The sequence below is a fragment of the Pseudopipra pipra genome, chromosome 18, assembly GCF_036250125.1.
Source record: "Pseudopipra pipra isolate bDixPip1 chromosome 18, bDixPip1.hap1, whole genome shotgun sequence".
Taxonomy (NCBI): Eukaryota; Metazoa; Chordata; class Aves; order Passeriformes; family Pipridae; genus Pseudopipra; species Pseudopipra pipra.
Window position 1 is genome coordinate 11,246,714 of NC_087566.1, and position 18,487 is coordinate 11,265,200.

General features: G+C 40.9%; 1 protein-coding gene across 1 annotated transcript in view; it reads right to left on the bottom strand.

Annotated features, from left to right (window-relative positions):
- The window catches only part of TMEM132D (transmembrane protein 132D), a 228,068-nt gene that overhangs the window by 166,242 nt on the left and 43,339 nt on the right, over positions 1 to 18,487 (bottom strand). Inside the window, exon 2 of the mRNA XM_064675205.1 lies at positions 7,721 to 8,609. Within this exon, the coding sequence (XP_064531275.1) occupies positions 7,721 to 8,609 (889 nt within the window). The remainder of the gene's footprint in view (positions 1 to 7,720; positions 8,610 to 18,487) is intronic.

Below are 18,487 nucleotides of genomic sequence, written 5' to 3' on the forward strand. Positions count from 1 at the left end.
AGTGTGTGCACAGCAGAACACTCTGTGTTATCTCAAACCACAACCCTTTGGTGCTTCTTTATCTGTATTAACACACCTTCAAGTCACACCGTTGCCAGCACAATGCCCTTGGCCAAACCCCTCTTCCTGTTGGCTCCACTCTCTCAGTCAGTGGGGGATTTCAGCACATCCCAGTGACATCTCCCACTATTAGGTGGAAGGGTGATGGATGATGGGAGCAGCACCTGCAAACAAGGCGGCTCACACCTTGTCAGTGCCAATCACACTCACCATCTGTCTTCCATTTACCCAGCACAGCCCTGACAGCCTTTCTTTCATATTGTTTCGTTCCTCACTACAAAGGGAGCCTCTGATGTTTTCTCCATTGAGAACTGAGTAGTTCTACAGGAAGAAAATAAACCTCGTAGACATCGATTCCATTCACTGGGGGGGGTTTGTGGTACCCCAAATCTCCCTGTTTCTGAACAGGCCGCCAATAAAACAAAGCAAAAAAACAAACCTGCATTTCCCAGCTATAACCAAGTTAAGTTGATTTTTGCTGAGGTTCTTCAGATCCCTAAATTAACGAGTTATATTGAAAAAAATAGCTTTCCCCAGCTAAATCTCCCAGTGTTTCCATAATGTCACAGGAACAATAATTCTAAAGTACTGGATCAGCAACCCAGAAGTGCAATCCCAAAGAGCAGGGCTGTGGAACACAAAACTTGCCCTTTATATGCAGCCTGGTGGTCCAACCACTTGTGATCAGACTCCCAGGCTGGAGTCAGGCTCTGGGAAGTACTGACAGCAGGGTAAGAATCCTGGGATGCACCACAGCCCTTGGTGCTGCTGCAGTGCAATAAAGCAGAATAATAAGGCAGCTGCAAAGGCCGCTCATGTGAGTAATGGTTTGCTTGATCTGTCCCTCAGTTTTCTGACACCTGCTCAGTCAATGTGACTTCGATTCTCAAGGCAGAGGATCTTAACTGGAATAATTCTAACAGAAGGAACTATTTTCTTCTTCATATAATCTGCCAGTGCAACAGGAGCTAATAGAGTGCCCTAGAAGTCAATAGTTCTTAAGTACTTGTCTCCACACTGCTCCTGACAACTTTGGGGCCATTAGCAAGTCACTTAGAAATGCAGGAGAGCTATTTTCCCATCATAAGATGGAGAAAATTATATTTGCTTGACTACCTCATAAACAGGCTATGAAAGTTAATTCATGCTTGTACAGTATGCTGAACAGGCAGAAAAAAACCCCAACAGTGAATCCTTTTACCAGCCCATAACAGAGGTGTGATTTCACCTTAGCACTGCTGCAGAAAGGCCACCACTGTCCAAGCTCATATTAGGAAATAACATTTATTGTGATGAAACAACAAAGACACAAGGCTCATCTTCCTTCGTGCCAGTATGGGACTGCTGCTTACTTCAATGTACCACTTGATCTGGGTGAGGGCACTGAAAACAGCCTGACTGAAGTGTCAGCCCAAGAGACCATCAAGAGATTCACCTTGTTAAAGGCCACACCAAGCTACAAGGTCTGGGAACCTTGAGGGTTCTGTGAGCTTGCTGTTTAAAATCTCAAGGTGCCATTGAATAGTGTCAGGCATAGCTACCTTTCCTAAACACCCACTTTGCCTCTAGTCTACTAAACAAAAACCAAAACAACCCCAAAACCCTCAGACTGCTGTTTCTTTTATCTTTTCCCTCTGAAGGATTGGGCAGGTTCTAAGATTAACATCCCCTAAGCACCAGAAGCTCTCTTTTTGTCATTCCTTACATTTTTCCAAAGACATTTTGCCAAACTTTGGCAAGGGGGAGAGGCAAGAAAGATCAGATCTCCTGAAAGTGCCTCACATGCACATTTTTTATGCCTTCTAAAAATCAAGAGTCATACCCAGCCTCTAACATTAGAGACATGAATGCTAAATTTGCTATAACTGGATATAGACTTCCTGATCTGTTAAGGTCATATTGCCAAAAGGAACTTCCTTTTGCCTGTAGTACCATCTCTTGGTGAAGAGATTGTAGTAAAGGCTCCGAAAAAGGGGAAACAACCCAACCTGGGGAGCCAGTGCTTGGGAAGGGGCTGGGGATCTTCAGTCCAGCCTGTTGCATGACTGCTGAACAAGAGCATGACCTGGCACCATCAGTCAGGCAACCAGCTCAGTCATCTGGGACCTTTTATAAACTGAAGAAATAACCATTAATGGAAAATTGCAAATTCCCTCCTCTGTTCTTTGCAAGCACAAAGAACCAAGAGAAAAAATACTAAATTCATTTTTACAGCGAGACTGAGCAGTGAATCAGTTGATTCTTTTATTCAAAAGAATCAGAGAGGTTTTAATTGTTTTTAATTCCTCTTCTCTCCCTGGTTTTCAACTGGCCAAAGAAGGCCACAAGATCAGTTAGAAAAGGAAGGGGGGGGGGGGAAGTCAGTTATGAGAGGACTTTAGAAGTTGTTTAAACCAAAATGTGGAAGGAGATGTTTAACTGACAGATCCAAAGCTATAGAAGGAAGAAGTGAAAAATGTACAATTTGATTCTTTTCAATCTGTTAGAAGAGGTACAAATTCAGGGTTTGGATACCATGAAATACCCACATAATCCAAGGCCTAGAGAAAAGCCCATCTCATTACAGAGTTTTACGGGTTGGTCACCTCCCTGATCACCACTTATTCCCTGATGGTTTCTACTTCTAAAATATGATTTAGTTCAGCACGAAGAATGAGATTTGATTTAGCTCAGCACTAGAAGAGCACACAAGCAATTTGATAAAATGCCAGTCTTGTTCAAATTTTCTTGCTGTATAAATTGAGTGCTAATGATCTCAGCTCTGCTCCCCTCATGTATTCATGCGGCCCTTTTCATGTTTGCTGGATTAATATTGATCGATTGTTAGATAAAACAGCAAATAAGAGAAGTTCATGTAACAAACTCTTGAGGCCTTTTAGGAAAAAATTTCCCAATTATCAATAAGAACTGCTTATTCAGTACCACAGTTTCACAATTATCATTAGAAAGAAGACATTGAAGATACCACAGAGAGACCACAAACCCTCTCAATGGTTTATAGAAATGGCACCTACATATGTCCAACCCCCAACTTGGGTTTACAAATGCAGAAATAACACAGATAGAGTTAATACAAAACCTTAACTTTCTCAAAATATCAGAGGTTTACAAGTTTCTATTACAACCTTCTGCCATTTCCTTAGAAAAATGGTATTTAGTATTGTTTTTTACTCTTTTTCTCCAGGAATCTCTTGATAGAATTTGACAGTGAAACCCCAAACTATATTTAGGATAGGACAATGTAATACCAACTTAGCAGTATGAAATCAGGACACTTCTTACTGCTAGTGAGGTTAAACTGGATTTCCTCCAAATGAAAAGATTTTCCAGTAGCTACTCACTCAGCAGCAACAGCTAAAGAAAACATTTAAGTGGAGTTGGGCTCCACCAGATAATCCAAGGATACAGCTCTGCCTTCATCTGCTAAGCCTTAGAGAGAAGGACACGCAAGAACAGCAACACAAAGTGCACTGCAGCTCAAAATTAAACCAGAATGCACTCCTGGGATGTAGGATCATCCCCCCAGGATGCTTTGTGCTGCCCTCAGTGGCACTGATGCCAACTTCTCAGCTGCTGGCAGAGTCCACAGCATCATGAGAAAAGAGATGGATGCAACAGAAAGGCACATTTCCAAGCATCCTGGTGAACTTTGGTATCCCAATTCCAAAATCAGAGTTGGGAAACTAGAGGATCTATAATCATCAGTTGCTGTCAGAACTTCGTTTAAGGTATTAAGGGTAATAACTCTATATAATTTAGAATGCAGGATTCACTAAGTATAATTATAAATTGAATAACTGTTAAAAAAAAACCCAACTGTTTTTTTCAGTCATGAATTTATCTACTCCTGACACTCAGCAGCCCAAGGCAATGCTGTCTCTATCATTTCTTTGCTGATTCACCTCCGGAAATAGGAAAACAAATCTAAAAGGTTGCAAGCAGAAAGTATCAACCCTGTTGACTTTTAAACTAAAAAGGCTGTATTTTTTAGGCCCAGCAAAAACATGGTGATAAAAAAGAGCTGGATCTACGCTGGAGATTCAGAAAACTCGTGTTCCTAAGTTTAGGAAACGGTGGCATCCCTACAAATATTGATTGCAATGTCTGTGACACAGCACAGTGTTCATGACCAGCTGCAATTTGGGCTGGGTGCAAAACAGGAATTGTTTAACTGCATAACACCAGAGCTTGGAGGCTTTAAATTTTTAAACCTTTTAAAAAAAGGTTGTACACACAACCCTCCCATGGGGCCAGTTGCAAACAATACAGCCAATAATTAATTGCCATTCGAAAAGAGAGACAATAATAGGATAAAGGCACAGGACATTCAATCACTTGTTTTATAAAGACATTTAATACTGCTTCTCTGGGAAGACTTAATTGTCTGTTAATTGTATACAGCATGTCATCATCAAATAATTGTTGATATTAGTGGTGATAAAATGGCTTCAGAGAGATTAAGTGACTTGGCCAAGACCAAAACAGGACACAAGTGTGTGAATGAAGCTGAGAAATGAGTTTCCTAAGGCTCAGTGCCCCTGTCTAAGCTCACAGCCTGCTGCTTACAGGGTTCCATATTTATCCATCATTTACATTTTATCTCCTTCCCTTCCTCTGACCCTCACATCCATAGAGAATCAAGACAAACATTTTTAATCTCTCTAGATCATTAAAAAGAACACCCTAGACCTTGGCCCTTATGGTCCAACTCTTTCACAGAGTTAAAAGCAGCCCACCAGTTTCACATACACTGCTCTGAATCTTCCACTGCACAGAACAGCAGCAGGAGATAAAACCAAAGGTACCTTTCCCTATATATTTTAGTATTTAGCAGCCTCTGGAAGGCTCCCCTTGAAGACAATTTCCTATTAGAAAGGGGACAGTGTTTAAGCATAATAGTTCTGGAACACAAAATATTCAGTAGTGATGAGTAATTTTTTACTTTTGGCTGTTTTGCATGTCTGTTTCTTCCTTTTTGACCTGTATATCCTATATTTTCCATCTGTTCAAGCCATAATTTCCAGTCCACTGGAGCAAAAGCAATGGTAAAAGCATTTTGCCAGCAGCCCTTGGCCTCACTTTATGAATACAGTTCCAAGTCTTGCTGCCACTCAAGGTAGAACTTCTAAAAATAAGGGACTGTGTCAAAATAAAAATTAACACAATTTTTTTTTCTCATAAAAGCATTATAATGGGAGAGGGGGGAAGGGACCCTTTCCTTTATCAGAGAGAAGATCAGAATGAGTAGAGACCAGATAGATGTAGAACATGTCATGGAGGGATGACTGCAGAACACAGATACTACAATTCTGACCAAAAAAACCCCCCCCACACACACACAAAAGCTTAGACACAGTGTACATAGATCAAAGACAGGCAATGGTGCTTTAGAAGAACAGTTAAACAGATATTATAACTACTCTGATATTGCAGCAGATTACAGTCTGAAAACCAGGTACTGTTAGAAAAGCAGGTCAAGAGAAATCAAAACTCATGAAAGCAGCATGAGTAACACAAGCTGTTACAGAAGTTTGTTTTTAGAAGGTAACAGCAAACTGATGTTACTGAAGACAAGAATGCCACACTTTTCATTTTGAACCGATATTTGCTATCTATTTTTAGCTTTTGTTTGTTTGTTTGTTTCATGATGCCTCAGATCTCGAAATAAAAAGCTAAAATTCAAGCACCTCTTTTCCTTTTTGTTCCAGAAAATTCATTTTAGAAGCATTCCTTTAAAAGTTCAGGTGCTCAGTTTCATCCTAATTGAAACAAAGCAAGGTTTTTGAAAATTTTATAAACCTACATGTAATACAATTATCATGGTTATAAGTAGCTCCACTTTTAATGGATTACAGCTCATGGAAACATAGATGCTTTGAAGTGAGATTTCTAAGTCTCTACATTTACAGAGCAAAACAATGAACAGTTTTTACCTTCATTATCTTTTATATAAAAAAGGCTTTTAATGTTTATATTTAAACCAATTTTCATATAGAGTAGAAGTTTCCATGCATGCTTGATGTGATATCCTCTTAAAATCATTAGTATAGAGAAAGATAAAGCCATCCCTGAATGCTTGCAATGAGAAACTCAGATCGTCTGTCTTGAAATTAGTCACTCAGGAAACAACTTAAATCTGAGGCAGATTGACTCAGAAAATGAGAAACTGATGTGGTAAGGAGAGAAGATTTCCTCCTGATGTTTGTCCTCTACCAGATGAAAAGGGAATAATTGTCCTTGAGTCAGCAAACTAAGTGCTGTGGTTATTCTGTTTACGTATCACACACTTGCAAAGGAAAAATGACCTGATTTTATGGCAATCCACCTCCTCCAAAAATCCCCCTCAAATCTCCCTTGGGGAGGGGAAAACAAATCACCAGCTTGAGCCCTTGAGTCATTGGAGTTAAATATGAGTCCTTACTCCAGCCCAAGGTAGACATCCACCTTCAACAACGTTGCATGGACAGCTTTGTGCCATTCCAGTAACTGAGCCCTGAACCATACCTAGGTGAATTCACCAGAGATTTTTGGAGTTTGAGCTGTATAACCACCAGAAAAAGGAGAGTATATGTCATCTCAAGCCATAGTAGAGTACGATTTCTAAGGTGAGAGCTCCAATCATCTCTAGTGCTCAGCTGAGCTGTTGCCTGTGGCACATCTGTGGTGTCTGTGCAAGTGGGGAGTTCACTGCCCCCTCCTACGACGCACCCACTTTTTGGAGGTTTGTTTTGTGAGCTCTGTCACCAATGGGCACTTCTAGGACAAACACCCAAAACAAGTCAGTCTTATCCTCAGAAGCCAGAGCACGACATTTGCCACCAGTTCAAAAAGAGGTGATGTCACTGCTAAGGGATAAAACAACGAAACCATCATTACACGCACGGATTTTCCACATCTGCCACACAACCCTCATTCATAGTGCTGGAACAGAGTGGCAAACTTGAAAAGACAACTGGACATGCAAAACACATCTGCTCTCAGTGTGCCACAGCCCAGCCTTGGCAGTTCTTTCTTATATTGGTGGTTCCAGGGAGCTTCCTCCTCTAACACCTCAACGCTTGGAAAGAACGAGGTGAATCAATGCAGCACATCAAAAGCCAACCACACCCCCTCAGGTACTTTTTCATTTTCAGAAATGGTTTTGCTACATCAGTAAAACTTAGGAACCTCCAACATTCTATAAAACAGCACCAGGCTTACAACAAGTTGGAGAGAAATGTTTAAGCATGTGAATCCTACTTAGATGCCTAATTCTTGCTCATTTCCTATAAATACCTTTGCAGATTTAAGCTTTAGTAATCTTAACATGAGTTCAATGAGAGATTAGGAGAACTGCAAACTCCAGCTCTGGAGACTTTAAATGTTATCTCCTATTTAGTGCATAGATATGTTCCAGCTCTACCATTTCAATCTTTGTAAGTACTCCTCAAAGGACAACTTCAGGAAAAGGCCTTTCTCGCTCCAAGAGATCACATCTTAGATAACTCATACAACACGAGACTGAACAATGTAAGAAATGTTGAATCAACCAACTGCAACACAATTTCTGGACAGCAGCATTTGATGGACTGTTAGACAATTTATACAGAGAAAATGACTTCCCAAGCCAAGAGTAGAGAAACAAAAAATAAGGTACCAAAGAAACACAAAACAGCCTTACCTCAGCGTGAACTGATCCTCTGTTGAGTTTTTAGCAACGGATACAAGGAAAGTCAAAATGTCCCCTTGCTTGACAGTCTTTGGTGCATACTGGATGACAATATTATTATCCAATCTCATTTCATTTAGAGAAGGGGCAGCACGTGTCTGGTAAAGGAAAACACTTCCAATCCTCTGCAAGGGAGGTCCTGACTCATCGATGTCGTTGCGCCCTGATCGGATCCCGTTACTTTTCCTTACATCCTCCTTGGTGCACTCCCCTTTCTCGTCTCCCGGTTGGATGGAGTAGTAAAGCTCCACGGGGCTCCCTTCGGACTTATCCGTTTGTTTCTTCCGGCCGGCAACGACCGTGGGGGGGTTGAACCAGCTGGGCAGGAGCTCCAGCTCTGCCACACAGAGCCCCAGGTCCCCCTTGAGCCTGCAGCTGCCTCGCACCTCCCGCGTCTCTCGGAAGGCGAACACCCGCAGGCAGGGCAGGCGCTCCGTGGTGCTGTAGTCATCCCAGTCCCTGCCCACGATGTAGAACAGCACCTGCACCTTGGGCTTGCTGGGGTAAATTTTGTTGCTCATGATGAAGGCCTGAAGTTTCCAGTTAAAGGAGAACTTGTTGGTGGATCCGAACGGATTTGAAGACAACATTAAGTCCTGGGGCACTACTTGTTCGATGGAAAAAGGTCCATAGCTGGCATTTAGCACGGGTGGACTCTTGGATTTGTAGATCAGAAAGGATTCCACTCGGGACTGCAAGCTAGAGTTCCTCATAATATCCTGGTTGGCTTCCTTAAGAAAGAAGGAAACATCCGCGTTGTGGATGCGATAGGTCACAGGCAAGTAAGTTGGCAGTAAAGAAAATCTCTGTATACTCTCCAGGATCCCTCGACTCTCAGTCACTGTTGAAAGGAAAGGAGAGTTTAAAAGATCAGATCTTCAAGTCATACTGTGATATAACCTCACTGACCCTACTGAGGGGCTCAAGAGTGCTGTAGTTGGGATGAGTGGCAATAGCAAGCATCATCAATCCATGCAGAAGTAGCCTGGGTAGATGATGATTTATCTAGTCAGCTTGGGAAACATTGGTTTATGATATGTTCTACATGACAGCTGGATTAAAAGAAGCAGCTTGCGTAGGTTTACACAAGCCAAAGGTCACGTCTTCACTCGCAATATACATTTATTATTGGAGAACAAAACTACCCAGTCAGCATCTGCAGCACCAGATCACTGCACAGGCACATCTAAAAAAACCTGATCATTAGAGCAAGCTCCACCTGGACAGGAAACCAATACAGTGACTTTACATCAAATGCTGCAAATGGACCACACGGAGTTCACTTCAGCCTCCCTTTCAGCACCCTCAAGCAGTACATGGACTTTAAGCCGTTTCCTGCACAAGGCTGAATTTCACTTTAAAAACAGTTAGCACAATAACCATTTACACAACAGCTCCTTTACGGCACTGTGGTAGTAGAGGATTTCAAAAGGAGCTTTATTAGCATCCAGTTTATGGTCCCTTCCATTTCACTTCATCTATGAAAAGAAGTTTCTTTCCTGCAAATAACTATCAGGATTCAAGCCACTGTTGTCTAACCCTGCATTGTTCCTTAATACAACTGCATTATCTGTAGGCTGTACATCACTGCACATTGAAAGAACATTTTCAATGACACTGAGCCTCCTGTACTGCAAGATATCTCTTTTAACTGTGCCATCGAGCCATTACCTGAGGCAGATTATCATGCTAAAGAATAAGCTCTGAACCTTTCTAGGAACTGTCAGTCCCAAAGAGCAAAGACATATACTGCTAAAAAATACAGATGCAAATAGAGTATCACCTTTCCTGTTTGAACACCTGACCTTGGTGCTTACATCTACAGCCCTAATTGTGAAATAAATTGCCTTTTTTTTCCCCCCACAGCAAATTCAAATCCTTACCCTTATTCACAGAAATGACACAGGCTTACCACAGATGGTATTCAAAGACAACCCAGTTTCTCAAGCTCGAGTTCACAAATGCTTTATTAGTCTTTATTTTTGATGTTTGGCATCTGACCTAAATACTTATTTGCTCATTCAAGTGCTGTGGTGGCCTAAACTGATGTCAGTTAATCCTAACCAGGAATATATCATTTAGACCCTGCAATTCACTGCAAATCCTCAAACAGGATAGAGGAGCCTTGTTATCCTCAAATCCCATGGGATGGTATTGTTAGTTCCTAAAACCCTCTGAAACCTACAACCTTCTTGAAAAGGTGACATTCCTCTTCTGATAAACAATTAAAATGAAACCTTGCTTTTAAAAGTTTAATTAATGTCAACTCAAACCCCATCTAGAACTGGAAATAAATTCCATCTGAAGAATCAGGAAAACAGCCCCAGCACGTCAACATATGAGACTAAATTGCAACAGCAGTAAAAGGCTGAAGGCTTGTGATCCCTAGAGGTGGAAAATTCATCTTGGATCTTGCTTGAATTTAGAGGAAGTCACGCCCAAGTCCCACCCTGCTCATTTTTAATAAAGAGTAAATTACAGAGCTTCTTTGTACGCAAAACCCACCATTTTAGCCTCAATCTTTTCAGCATTCAGCTCCCATCTTTCACTAGACACTCACTGAGAGCAAATGAAGTTTTTAAAGACCTTGTTCTAGATAATCCCCCAACAAAGATTTCCACCAACTCTAAATGGCTCTGCTGGTACTCAGATTTGCAGGGCTGCATCTCTCCCCTCCAGCCCTGAGGCAAAATCTGTTCTGCTGTTTTACTCCTCAGATCACCCGGCCCATTCCATCCTTCCTCTGGCTAATGTCCCGTTTATAAATTCCACACTCATTTTGTACTCCTCCCAACATCTTGGCAAAGCACCATTAAACACAGTGAGGCATCAAGGAAGCAACTTAGAGAGGGGGGGGGGGAAAAAACTCAGGGTATTCAATTTTTTATTTCCCTTATTTTGATTGCAGCTCCCTCCCTTGCGTTCCACAGGGAGAGGTACTTTATTTTTGTATTAAAATTAACAGAGTGTTTCGCCTCATAATTTTTTAATCATTTATTTTAGTGCTTAATTATCTAAGGGATTAAAAACCTTGCCTCTATAGTCCCCATCTCCACGGGACAATGCTCCTTAGAGTTTGTAAATCAATGACTCTTTGGAATAGGAGAGCAACATATATGAAAAAAAAAAAAGAAAAGAAGAAAAAAAAAAAAAGGAGAAGGTGAACTGCCTGTTAAAATAAGGAAACAATCTCACCAGCTAGAGTAGGGACCATAGGTTTTTAAATTTCTGGGCAATGGCAAACTGGTCTGCTCACTGTCAAACTTCCCTCCACCAGCAAGCTGGGAACGTGTGCTGAATATGAACAGGCTTGTGCTGGGAGCTGACAGCAGCTTTCCAAACAGCCAAAGGCCAAAAACTCAAACCATTTTACACTTTTATCTGGGGAGAGTTATAATCAGTACAAACAGAAAAAAAAAAAATCCTCAAAAACAACAGAGCTCTGCAGTACCATCTGGATTTTGACCGTGAAAGTTTATTAAGGATTCTGAAGGATAGGAAATTAAAAACAAAAACAACTATCAGCATCCTTAATTACAACCATGACTATTTTTGTAAAAATTATGCATGTTGTTACAAAGGCAGAATTGCAGAAGATTACAATTTTGTGTGTTTCTGAGTGAGACCCAGCATAAAAGTGGTGTTTTAAAGATTTAAGTCATATAATCTAACCTAAGTATCACATTATATCTATTCCACCATCAGCAGCAAAATTGCACTGGAACAACCCACCTGAATAAGTAAAACAAGAATCACGCAGTGACTCTCTCAGTTTATGTACAAAAAATCGTATATAAATATATATATGTTGTTTATAAACAAAAAGGATGGGTAACTGAAACGCTGTTAAGGAAACAAAATAAACAGTTAAATTCAAGAACTGCAATTTATCTCTATCTGAAGGCTTGCCTATGTGGGGAACTTGGCACCAGAATAACCAAGTGCAACATTGCAGGGCATTAACCAGCCTTGCCAGTTCTGGGTGTGGAGGGACAGCAGAGAGCACGGGCCAAGAAAAAAAATTTAATTACCAGATTAAACAAACCTTGAGGAGTTTAATCTGTCCATATACATATAGATACCCATGATCCACAGAGATCCACTCAACTTTGAGTCAATTAGCTGTGTGAGCTGTAAGAACAGTTTATCTCAAGGTGAGACACTGCAGAGGGAAACCCAGATTCTTCCAGGGGACCACAGCAAGTGATGCCTCAGAGCTCTGCTGAAGCCTGAGATCTGGTGAAGACAATCCACTGCGAGTGCAGAGGGTGTTCCAGCATTCTGGTTTCAAGAGATGATCCCCAGTGCTGTGAAGCAAACCAATAAAATCTAATTTTGATGCTGTGCTTGTGCCAGGAGCTATTATTTCTCAATCCGTTACAACTATGACTGTATTCAACCCCTCATGCTGTGAAATAGTTTATTGAGGATTTCAGTCAGTGGCCACCTGGGAAGAGATGTTGTAATAGGATGGTTTTCTTTTTCCCTCCATAGTAAATCTTCCTCTGACTGATGCTGTTTAAAAAATACTTGTCATTGATGGAAGAAGGAAACTATTTGTAGGTCAGTGAATTTAAAAATATCTGAGAAAGAGGCTGCATATTCAGCCTCCTCCTGCACAGCCAAAGCTTGTGCATATGATAAATCCCTGAACATGACATTATAAACTTGCTGCATTTGCCTTCCAGAAAGTCACACTGCTTTCTTCATTAAGCTATCAATTTTGTACTGCAGCCTGGCTAAAAATCTTCTACCTTTATGTCTCTAGCAGCAGCTCTCAGTCAGTGACAAAAACACTCTTCATAGCTCAGTTTTACTGCAAAGTTATTGACCATGGCTTCAGAAAATTGAACAAATCTGCCAGACCACTAACTTCATTCTATATTACCAGATCCTTGGGATTTCAGCCCTAGCAGTTACTTTATTTTTAAAACTGTTCAATCTACAATCATCCAGCATTCATGAGATAGAAAACCCTTCCAATCAATTATATAATTCTACTATTAAAAAAAAAATTGCCTTTTTCTTGTATATTGAAGGGAAGAACTTCTTAGGAAAATTGCCTTACCAGCTGCAAGCTCAGGCTGGTAATGCAATAGATGAATTTGTTGCTGTGTCTTGGGGATTGAGATAAGTGGTTCTTTTCACTCAGGCCAGTAATTTTACCTTTTTAGTTAGTTTCAGCTGCTCTCCTTGAATCTTCTGAACATTTCTACTTTGTTATGAATTGGAATTATTTTAACCAAAATGTCTAGAAAGAAAAATCTGGTAACGTGATGTATTTTCAGGCTGGAAAATTTTCGTGATGTATTTTCAGTCACAGGAGGTATCTGTTCCAATAAAACTTGGTGCTCACTTCTGTAAAATTAAGACATTTCTGTCTTAACCTGGTTAAGTGGCTGAATCCATTGATGCTCAAAGGTGAGGCAGTTTAAAGCTAAGCTACAGGGTGAAACCCTTCCCTGGGTGCACTCAGTCAGTTCTCAACAGAGGGATGATCTGCTCTGCCAGTTTGTGTCACTTAGGATGGACTGAGTCAATTTAGACTGTTACTTGAACATCTGAGTAGGATCATTTCCGTTCTATAGAGTTTGTTGGTTGCTTGTCATGTTTTTTTTCTTTAGAGTCAAGCATCCTCCACAACCCTTAAACATGCATAAAAATCCCTGGATGACTTACTGTGTTCCTTCTTTTGCCAGACTCATGGCAGCTCAATTCCCTTAAAACTAGCAGCATTGCATTTTCAAACTCCTGATTAAGTCCTGTGTTTTACTGACAACAGCTCTACTGACACAGTGACAAAGTGATGGGAGGTTTGGATCTCAGACTGTACAGAAAGAAAGGCAACAGAGGCTTTGTGGTAGTTGCTCCTCTGGCTCATTGAGAAGGGATAAAGTTGTTATTGGTTACACTCTGCAGAGGTGCCCAACAGGTTCCCAAGGGAGGGAGAACTGCAGGGACAGGGCAGTGCAAGGGGTTGGGAAGAACATGGATAGCTCAGAGGAATTGGAGGGCAACAAACAAAAACCTGCAAACCCACCCAGGGTCTCGCTGCAGAGAGTTTTCTTTGAAGTCCTTTTCACAGCCACACACCTGATCTGTGCAGTGCCACAGAGCCAGGAAAATATTTTAATGACTCTATCCCACCTTGAAAACTGCGTGCCAGAGTTGTTTCCCGACAAGAAATTAAACCAGAAGCTACAAGATGAAGGTTTTGTTGGGTTATACCACCTTATATGCACCCAAAATGGAATTACTTGTTACCCAGTTGGACAGGCGAGCTTGCTGCTTTAGTTAGCATCTCATTTTAGCATTGATTCTGGGAATATAATTACATTATTAAATCTTTATTAATTCTGCAATCAGAAGCCTTAACGAAATCAAGACTTCATCAGAAGGAGCAGTATTTGCTTCAAAGAATCTATAATTCAAGTTAATAGACAAGGATGTAAGCACTGGAAATTGAAGCCAAAATAGTGGCAAGATTTTCCATAAGCCACAAAGCCAGCAAGCATCCAGGGCTAGAAATGAGACATAAATCACTAATTTCTCTCTCTAGTCAGTATTCAATATAAACTTTTCAAAGAATATTGGGGGGTTTTTGACAAAACCTGAAAATTTAAGGGGGTGTTGAGGACTAAATCAGCCAGATTTTCCTGCAGACTTCCACTACTTTATCATATAAGCCAAGAAAAACCAAACCCCCTTGTTGAACATGTCTGCCACAAACAGGAAAGAGGAAGCTGATCCATCCCATCTCTAGCACACAAACACAACCTGATGGTGAACTCCTGCTTACAATTCACAGGAACAGTTCAAAAGGTAAGTTCTTCTGTCCTGAATATGAACTATTTCTTACAACTGAGCACTTCCTTATGAATACCTGATTATATTTAAAAGGGTTCCATGATCACATTATTCCCTACACAGCAGTGTAACACAAGGCTGAAACAGCAGCTGATGCATTACTGTCACTATTCACACTGGAGCACTGATTTCCCATTATTCTTCACCTACTTGCTTGAAAGTGGAATATCAGCACCTGTCCTCCACAGCAGCACAGAAATAAAAACATCCAGCCTATTTACCGCAAGAACCCTAAATCTTTCCTCCTGTCACACCATTACTGAACAGTTTCCCAAAAATTCTCATCCTTTTGGTAGCAAACACCATCATTCCAAAGGGCAGGTACCAAGAGAATGGTGATGAGGCCGAATCAATGTGTCACAAACAGGAAAACAAAAATAGAACCCTGGAACCCAAGAGTCATCCATTTATCTGTAACAAATTAAAAAGAAAAATGGCTTCAAGGCCCCAAATCACCAGTTTCTTTTTAAGTCCTCTCCTTATTAGCATTGCAGACCACTCTGCCTTCTTCACCTTATAACATTGCCTGTAACACTTTCATCCTTGGGAAATTATCATTCTTCTCCGAGAGCAATGCTGTTCCCAGCTTGCCAGCTTCCCCCTTCCCCCCCTAAGTTATTACAACTCTCATTCCAGTTCTGCATGCCTGTGCAAAGCTTGTTACAAGGCAAGGGAAAGATTGCTGGAACATCAAGGCTGCAGATTACAACAAAGAGTTTCTTGGTGAAAAGGCAACTCCTCATTTCTTGCAAGAGAGTTTTAAAGAAATTGGAGCATTGGTAAGGAGTGCAACACACATCAAGCAACAGTCACAAAGCAGATGCTGACTGAAGCAAATTAAACTTCACAAAGATGCAGACAAATCATTTGTACCATCATTTCTAAGAGGACTACACACTTGCAAACCATTCTTCTTCTGAAGACTATCAAGCACTGCTACTGCAGTGAGAAAGTATTTTTAAGTGTTGAGTCATGCAAAGGAGGAAGGACTTTGAGCCAAGATGCCTAAACTTCCTGAGAATATGCCTGATCAGAAAGACAGGTCAGTTACTGATTTACTGAAACAGAGTCTGGACTCCTTTGGAAGAGGCAACATTGGAGCTTGCCCAGCAAAACACCTGAACTACCTTTGCTTCTGCACTGACAATCCTGCTGGATGTCTCCCTTGAGCAATCCTCTGGTCCATCTGGCAATTTCTCTGTTATCTCCACAAAGAAGTTTCCAACACCCGAGTAGGAAAGGAAGGAAATTAAATACAGTATGAAATTCATCCCAGAAGAGTCTCCAAATACAATGCTGACTCAGAAAACAAGAAATACATCTGCAGTGATCCTAAATTAAGTCATCCACTCCATCTTTGGTGGGGTACCGTTTGGCCCTCTTCAGAGAACTGTCATTCAAGGGTCTCAAGGACTTTGGCACAAGCTCCTGATTTTACCTAAAGAGTGAACCTGGATGGCAGACTTTGTACCTCCTGTCACTGCATCCCAGAGCAAGTGGGATTGGACCATGTTATTTGTGTTGTCAATGGGATGCTTCTGGACCACAACTGATTATATAATTTCTCCACACAATCTCTTTCACACAAGAACTCTAAGTTTGATTTTACAGAAAAATAAATATATTACATTTAGAAAAAGGTCTTCTGAAAGGGGAGCTCTTGCTCCACCAAAGAAAGCAACTGGCACCACAGAAACAGTCCTCAGTCTTAACATGAGCCACCATCTGATGCTTCAAAAGCAGGGCAATAAACTAAAACCAAAATGAATTTATCATTTCCACAAGCCTGCCCATCAGGAACTCCTTGTGGCCTGCCCTAAATGACAATTCTGGAAGCTGAAGCATGACATCAAAGGATTTCCATGCCTCCACATCTGGAGTGAGAGCAGGCATCTGGCCTTGACATGTATAACCTTATACACATGACTCCAAGGATCAGTAAAGGTCACAGACTCATCCAGCCCTTTTCATGCTTTAACTCTGTTATTTGACTCGATGGGTTTGGAAATGCTCATCCTTGATACTCACAGACAGACTGTACTCCCACTTGCTGTACCAATTCAGGAATTCCAGTTGCCTTAATGGGCCTGATTATCTGTCAGATAAGATCTTTTTGACAACAGTACTGCAGTCTGATGACACAATATTTTCTTTGAATATCCCATTTTACTGAAGTTTGAAGAGGCTTTTGTAAATTAATCGTTGATGTTGGGACAGATGACACCTCATCATTCATTAGGAGAGAGATTAACAATCCTGAAGTTGTTTTATTATTCACATTGACAGACAGATAAAGAAATCATTTAAATAAAAGGGCCTCAGAGGAACATACACACCCCTTTATATTATCAAGTGATACAAAAATGATCAGAGAAAGATCATATAACAAAGGCAAGTTCCCACCTGAAAAGGCAGCAAAGTAATAATTACAGAGAAAAGTATTTAGATAAAAGGATATGACACTTTCACAGAAGATCTGATGTCAGCCTGAACATGAAAGGGCAAAGCAGTGACTGGGGCACCACAAAGTTTATGGGAAAAAAAGTAAGAAAAACCCCAAACCAAGCCCAGTCACATTAACTACTGGGGGATAGGGAAAGAGTGACCAGGGGAATTTTTCTGACATTTCTAGACACAGCACATCAGTAACCACAGAGGGCTGTCCCCAGTCCATCAACTGCTTGTGATTCAGGGAGGAAAAGGCACCAGCCACAGTGAGATGCTTCAATCCCTCGAGTGTGTCATTGCTTAGGGCAAGAGCTGGGAGCTTTCACCACTAAACTCACCAGGCCATCCTGACACACACCATTGCTTGGCCTTTCCTGCAATCCTGATGCATTTATCCCAGGAACCATAAAAGGTGAGACCCTCTCTTTAATGAAAGCAGCACCAGGGGAGGTGCAATCCAGTTAAGACTCGAGGCACCCCAATGATGAAAGAACTAAGAGACAAGAGCTTCTGTGTCCAACATACTGAAATACTTGGGGCTTTCAGTAGTTTATGTCTCCATTTCTGTCCTCCCCCCATTATGTCTCCATTTACAGAGAAAGAAAAAAATGAAGAAGCTTTCAAAGATTTTAAAAACAGAACAAAAAAAAAAAAAAAAAATCAAACACACAAGCCAAAAAAACCCCACAGGATTAGAAAGCTGAAATACTTGCCAGGAATATCTTGACTTAAACACTATTTCTACTGTAATTATGTTTGGGAACCAATAAAAAGAACAGTAAGGCTGGGTAGCAGAGGAGTGCAGAGTGACAAGAGTCCAGCATCAATTGTCAAATCCCTTATGATAGAGGCAGAAATACAGGGCTCTGCATGGAACAACCTTATACTGCTTAAACAGACTCTATTCAGACAATCAGAAGTTGATCAGATTCTGCCTCAAATGCCTGCAAAATTCCCTCTTCATTTTCTGCAAGGATCCCAGGGACTGTGTGCAGGCTGCAGTTCTGCCACCAGGCCATTATTGATGGGAGAAAAAGCGAATTCTAAGCATTAAATTAACACCCGAGTCAGCAAAAGAACAGAGCAGCTTCTGCTGCCGACCTTTTATGAGACAAGCCATGTCTGTGTACCCTAATCCAATTCCACTGGATTGGGAACTGCAGCACAGAAGTGTTTGTGGCTGCTGGCTGATCATTATCCCCCTCCAGAGTATTTTTTTTTAAATTAATTTTAAATTTTTTAATCCATGTTGTGCCTCTACATCTTGCTGCAGGCTCTGTGCCTAATACTGAGTTTGTACAAGCAACAATTACAATATTGATCATCGATGGCTACAGTCACTAACAGGATAAAAAAATAAAATTAAAAAAATCTTTTAAGTCTTATTTAAATAACATCATAATG